The sequence below is a fragment of the Perkinsus marinus genome, assembly GCF_000006405.1.
Source record: "Perkinsus marinus ATCC 50983 genomic scaffold scf_1104296944018, whole genome shotgun sequence".
Taxonomy (NCBI): domain Eukaryota; phylum Perkinsozoa; order Perkinsida; family Perkinsidae; genus Perkinsus; species Perkinsus marinus.
This window is the reverse complement of record NW_003211602.1, coordinates 4,628-10,948: the sequence shown is the minus strand read 5'-3', so window position 1 is coordinate 10,948 and position 6,321 is coordinate 4,628. Positions and strand designations below refer to the sequence as shown.

At 47.2% G+C, this 6,321-nt stretch overlaps 3 protein-coding genes across 4 annotated transcripts in view; 1 reads left to right on the top strand and 2 right to left on the bottom strand.

Annotated features, from left to right (window-relative positions):
• Positions 1–1,271: 1,271 nt before the first annotated feature.
• Pmar_PMAR002455 (60S ribosomal protein L7, putative) lies at positions 1,272–3,257 on the bottom strand (the record flags this gene model as incomplete). Its single annotated transcript, XM_002780807.1, has 4 exons — positions 1,272–1,579; positions 2,353–2,515; positions 2,758–2,883; positions 2,934–3,257. 4 exons carry the CDS (start codon positions 3,255–3,257, stop codon positions 1,383–1,385), a joined length of 810 nt encoding a protein of 269 aa, XP_002780853.1. The 3' UTR covers positions 1,272–1,382.
• Positions 3,258–3,707: 450 nt separating this feature from the next.
• Pmar_PMAR002454 (hypothetical protein) lies at positions 3,708–4,702 on the bottom strand. Of its 2 annotated transcripts, XM_002780806.1 has the most exons (2): positions 4,542–4,702; positions 3,708–4,494 (listed from the first exon to the last, which is right to left on the bottom strand). In XM_002780806.1, the coding sequence occupies exon 2, from the start codon at positions 4,205–4,207 to the stop codon at positions 3,821–3,823; it is 387 nt and encodes a 128-aa protein (XP_002780852.1). In that variant the 5' UTR covers positions 4,208–4,494; positions 4,542–4,702; the 3' UTR covers positions 3,708–3,820. The 2 variants fall into 2 exon arrangements, with proteins under 2 accessions (XP_002780852.1, XP_002780851.1); XM_002780805.1 differs by having other exon boundaries at positions 3,710–4,569.
• A 1,462-nt stretch (positions 4,703–6,164) lies between these two features.
• Positions 6,165–6,321, top strand: part of Pmar_PMAR002453 (conserved hypothetical protein) — a gene marked incomplete at both ends in the record, with an annotated part of 2,748 nt that continues 2,591 nt past the window's right edge. Inside the window, one exon of the mRNA XM_002780804.1 lies at positions 6,165–6,284. Within this exon, the coding sequence (XP_002780850.1) occupies positions 6,165–6,284 (120 nt within the window). The remainder of the gene's footprint in view (positions 6,285–6,321) is intronic.

The window sequence follows — 6,321 nt, the reverse complement described above, 5'->3', positions numbered from 1 at the left end:
GTGAAACATGGAGGGATGCCATTATGATCGATTCTCTTTCTGTTGATGTATAGCATTAGATCAGGAGCGGAGTTATAGATATACTCCCCGAGTAAAAGTTGGTATTTTGAGGCGCAATTTTAACACGTGTATGCTAAGAATATGTGGAGAAAACTTTTTACCGGTCTTCGACTTCTCACTAACTACGAAGAGTTAGGCCCTGAAACTTGGAGGTCATATCAGGTAAAGCATAAGTACATACCTCCCTGAGCCGCAAGATGGTACTCGTTGTGGTGGCTGTGCACGAGTCGAAGAACCGAATATGCTAAGAATATGTGGAGGGGTGTATATGTAGGATCCTGGTATACATGGAAAGGTGTGTATATGAGGCTTCACATTTCGCGAGTGGGTTTGTTTGGTTCCCACTAGAAAAGAACTTGTTCGTAGTGGAATCTCTTAACAGTATGTTGAAAGTTTGCCGGTAGTGGGACTGTGAGCTGGCGGGTTAGAAAGTTCGGGGACCGCCTTTCTCGAGGAGTTGCTGTTTGTAGATTGTCGAGTATCGAACCTCGATACTTAATTCGTCTACTTCGTAAACTGCAATTATATGATATGATCAAATAAATCCAAGCACAGGAATGAATACGACGATTTTCATCCTACGCAAGCACCGAACCTAAAATCTTAAACTTAGCAGTGTGGGGCCTTATTCAGCGAGCCAACAGACTCTGTTGGCTGCAGCTCTGCTGAACAGAGGTTCAGACGTTATCGATTCCTCCAAATCATGTACTTGCCGATAGAAGTAGCTCGCAAAAGATCACAGATGTTGCAAAAAGCGTTCCATGTGCGACCATGTGTCAGGCACCCCATCGACCTCAGCAGGCTGATACTAGCTGTTTCGCTTACGTTGGCCCAAGACATCATGATTCAAAGTGAAGTTGCAAAAAGCACACGAGCTGGAATATTACACCCATCCTTAATAATGGTGAAGTAGCCAAAACGTAATCCAGAATATGTACTAGGTCAATCTGATTGTCAAGTTAGCACTGCTAACTACCTTTAGCTGATAGTAGGCACTAGATCCCAGAAGCAAGTTCGAACGACACGGAACAAGTATAAACTTTCCGCCTTCAACCAGTAACCAACTCCTACCAGACACACACTTACTCGAAGGTGCATGACTTTGAAAACTCCAGAAACGAGACAACTGCTCATCCCAACATCAGCGTCACCTCATGCGTTGTTTCCTCTCTATGATTGACTGAGCTTCAAAAACACAAAACCAAGGCAAGTCCCAAGCGGCTACTCGAGAAGCCTCTAGTAGAAACCTCCACATCTAGCTACGGGGCATCGCGATAAGCAGACCACGAAAACACCATAGCTGATCGCGAATGGTTAGATGCTTAGTTCATCCTCTTGATGAGATTGTTCATGAACTGCTCACGATTGCCCCAGTCACCGCCGCGGAGCTCGTTGAAGCCGTGACGCTTGCGGATGAAGCCACCCTTAGGGGAAGAGAGCTTGAAGGGCCAGAGGAAGTTGTTGGCCTCCTTGAAGTGAGGTCCAACAGTGTAGATCTCGTGGATGAGATCCTCCATACCTGAGAGTGAAGTCAATGAAGAAACACTACACATGCAGCTAATACGATGGACAGTTATTCTATTCACAGCTAGATCTGTACGAGGATCATGAAGCCCACAGTACCAGAGGGTAAAGGGGTGATTACTCCACGGTCAATTTACGCGCATCCGATTAGAGTTATTCCCGAATGTTAACGAGAGACTCTTGCCCAGAGAGATACGCAGTACACAAATACGAGGATCATGAAGCCCACAGTACCAGAGGGTAAAGGGGTGATTACTCCACGGTCAATTTACGCGCATCCGATTAGAGTTATTCCCGAATGTTAACGAGAGACTCTTGCCCAGAGAGATACGCAATACACAAATACGAGGATCATGAAGCCCACAGTACCAGAGGGTAAAGGGGTGATTACTCCACGGTCAATTTACGCGCATCCGATTAGAGTTATTCCCGAATGTTAACGAGAGACTCTTGCCCAGAGAGATACGCAATACACAAATACGAGGATCATGAAGCCCACAGTACCAGAGGGTAAAGGGGTGATTACTCCACGGTCAATTTACGCGCATCCGATTAGAGCTATTCCCGAATGTTAACGAGAGACTCTTGCCCAGAGAGATACGCAATACACAAATACGAGGATCATGAAACCCACAGTACCAGAGGGTAAAGGGGTGATTACTCCACGGTCAATTTACGCGCATCCGATTAGAGTTGTTCCTTATAAGTCGGAGGAGACTCTTGCCCAGAGAGATACGCGAATATACAACTATGAGCAATCCCTCTTACCGTGGATGCCGAACTGGCCGAGCTTCTCATCGATGAGCTTGTTGTCATTCAAAGGGATGCGAGACTTGTTGATCTTGCCATAACCTCTCTTGTAGATGAGCTCACGGACAGTGGAAACACTGGGGTAACCGAAGGCAACATAGGGAGCAACGGTACGGAGCATCTGAGAAAAACCGAATATAGCGTGCTTGCACTGTACGAGCACAGTGATCAGGTATGGACATGAATCCATTGGCATCGTACTCAAGTGGGACATGTCCACACGGTGATGTACGGAAAGACCTCATCCTCTAAGGGAATCATTGACCATTGGCTATCACCAGCCCGGTTCGCCACTTTCGTGGTTACCAGACGGCTGGGAGTCACCAAATACCTGATGTGCTCATTGGGAGCTCAGGTTTGTACCTGCATCATAGGTCCGTTGACCTTGACGAAAACGCCGTTGTTCAACTGGCGAAGACGCAAGAGTTGCAGAATCTTGCGGGGCTTGGGAGCGAGCTTGTTGATACCGGCAAGACGGACAACGAAAACCTACAAAGGGATACGCTAAAACCCGCAGAGAGAAGAGTTTCCCGTCTTACAAGTTTCTCCTCGGGCTCAACGAAGTAGTTGCCGAACTTCTTAGCTTCACGGCGGAGGCCAATGAGGCGACGCTCCTCAGACTTGTACTCCTTCTGGTACTTCAAAGCGCGGAGCTTCAAAGCGTTCCTGGAGGCACGGTTGGTCTTCTTGTTAGCAGCAATGGCGGCAAGCTTTTGCTCCTTGAGCTCAGCCTGGGCCTGGAACTTCTTGGCACTGCGCTCGGGGACGCGGGTGCTCTCAGCAGGGAGGTTGGAAGCAAGAAGGTATCGGTCAGCCATCTCTTGGGAGTAGGGATACAATTTATCCTTCGGGGTCAACGACATGCTCTAATCGATCACGCTAAGGAAGAACAAGAACGCAAGAAAGAGCAAGTGAAAAAAGACCAATGAATACACCGCGCGCCCAAAAATACCTGTGATTTGTGGACTGGGCGCGGGAGCGGTATGTATATCTGCAGGGCTTTTAGTGAAATGGGATAACTTTAGTCTCGATGAATATAACAATAAATCGGTCAGTCACCTACCTCAAAAGAAATCTTTAGCATGGATTCAATCTGGTCACATCAGTCGATAGGTCCTAGGCGTTTCTGAAAGGCTAATCTCATAGTGAAGCCTTGAGAGAGTACAATCGTAGTCTCGACAATAACGAAGTATGAGTGTGATGTAACTATCGATCCTCCCTCTCTCGGTATGTGCTTGGGCTCTTAGAACTACTCATAGGTACTAACCCAACAAATAAGGTGACGGACACTATTATCAAAATAAGTTTGAACAGATAGAGGCAGAAAGCGGATTGTCACCTGGCGAATCACGCATGAAGTCAGCACCTCGAAACCTTGAGGTGTGGGAGATTTGAACGATCTCCCCTGATTAGAGTCAACCATAAATCATGATAAACTAACCTGAAATTGCCTCCAAAGTTCGGGAAAGATCTTGAAGCCGCTATCTTCATCATAGAGGCTAATGTCAGAGCTGTGAATCCGATACGTGGCGGGAAGAACAGGATTCTCCGAGCCATAGAAATAATCACTGCTGAAGACCTGTAAAGTCATGTACGACTCCGTAAATCTAATCTCGAAGGGTTGCATCCCGGTAGACCCATCCGAACACCATGTAGGATAAGATAGTGTTTCTACTGTAGGAGGTTCCACTCCATCCACGCCAGATAATGGAGCGCAGGTACCATCACGAGTGAATGTCCCAATATAACCTTCAGCCAAGACCACATAGATGTTGGTCACGAAGTATCTCAATTGGAGCGCAGAGAACACCATCCCTACCTCAGATTCGAGAACAGGGTCGGCACCATGCTGCCAATAACTTGCGGTGCGTGTGATATGCGTACAAATACTCAATCATTGAGCCATGGCCAATATATATAAACTTGTCGTTGTGAATCACAACCACAAGTAACGAAAGTAATCACAACGTGTAATTACCATCGCCTTCGCAACCGTATCCTATTACAAACTAAACCTTCATTTTCACAATGCAGTAAAGCTTCCCATGTCGTAAACCGCCGCCATCAATGTGCTGCATCTGTCCCTACAATCACGTGTTTCTGAAGAATAGTCGCATGACTCGAAAGCACAGTAGGTGGATAGTCACTGTGAGTCGTATTGCAGCGGACGTCAAATGGATACGCAGATCGTTTGAAGCCAAAAGCAGCCGGAGTACACGTTATTCTATACCCTTTTCGCTGATCGCGATTCTGCAAAATGGTCGGAAAGAAACCTCTCATTAAATGAGATGCACTGACTCACATGTACTAACTCAATTGGTAGAATGTTCGAAATTGGACTTTACGCACCCATCCACTGCTCAAGGTCCTCTTCCAAGTGCCGCTACCGTCAGACATCTCACACCTCGAAACGCGAGATACTCGAAACGGGATGGCATATCTGCCCCAGGTAGAGAAACTGAGTGTACCACGGCATATCTCGGAGTGGCATACCTGCCCCAGGTAGAGAAACTGAGTGTACTACGGCATATCTCGGAGTGGCATACCTGCCCTAGGTAGAGAAACTGAGTGTACTACGGCATGTCTCGGAGTGGCATACCTGCCCCAGGTAGAGAAACTGGGTGTACTACGGCATATCTCGGAGTGGCATACCTGCCCTAGGTAGAGAAACTGAGTGTACTACGGCATATCTCGGAGTGGCATGCCTGCCCTAGGTAGAGAAACTGAGTGTACCACGGCATATCTCGGAGTGGCATACCTGCCCCAGGTAGAGAAACTGAGTGTACTACGGCATATCTCGGAGTGGCATACCTGCCCTAGGTAGAGAAACTGAGTGTACTACGGCATGTCTCGGAGTGACATATCTGCCCTAAGTAGAGAAACTGAGTGTACTACGGCATATCTCGGAGTGGCATACCTGCCCCAGGTTGAGAAACTGAGTGTACCACGGCATATCTCGGAGTGGCATACCTGCCCCAGGTTGAGAAACTGAGTGTACTGAAGCGTCCTCAAGATTCATTCGCCAACAAAGCTTAATACTACTCCAAGCTTTAGGCACATGTACAAGCCGTTAATCGACCTCAAAAATAAATGAGGCCATAGTAAGAGGAAGGAGACCTGGCTTGCAAACAGTCACCCTGACCCATTCAGTTGATGCACTATGACTTGATTCAATGAGCTGATACGAACGAGAGGATCTCTCGTCCCACGGAAGTATGTAGGCGGATACAGGGCCTACGAGGCTGTGCCGCTTCCAACTATTAAGAAGAAGAAGGAGAGAAGAAGACGAAGACTTGATCCGGTGTAACTATAACGAAACACTTGGGCAGCACAAATCTGGTCGATAGAGGTATCTTCTAACCAAAAGCATCATAACAACTACTCAGTCACACCTCTAGGGCGAGCTCAACCAGCATAGCCGGTATTTACATTCCTCGGATAGAGCCTGTAGCAGTATAGAGTGGCCTCACCCGTCCAAGAGCCACAGATACAGCACCATATGGTGGAGAATTGCACTCCTAAACGGAGACACGAGCGACTAAGAAACAATCAGCAGCAGTCAGTTTACACACAATGAAAAGTAGCAGCAGTAGCAGTAGTAGCAGCACGGATAGTAACAGATGTTCCAGAAATGATAGAAATCACTTTGATGATACATTACCAATACTGGAAACGATAGTAGCATTAAAATAGTCCTTCACCTCGTCTATGCGTGCAAGCCAGATTAGCACGAGCAGTAAGAGCAGCAGTAACGAGTAGCATCTACCATTATGAGAGGATACATCATCTCCAACAACCATCGCAGCAGTAGCCGATTCTATCTAAGAGCCGACAAGCAGGGGCTCTTCGAGCTTCGGAGCTCTGGGAGTTCCAGAGAAGCCGCAGTACTGGTACTATACAAACGGTTTCTTTCTCTAGCATAATGCT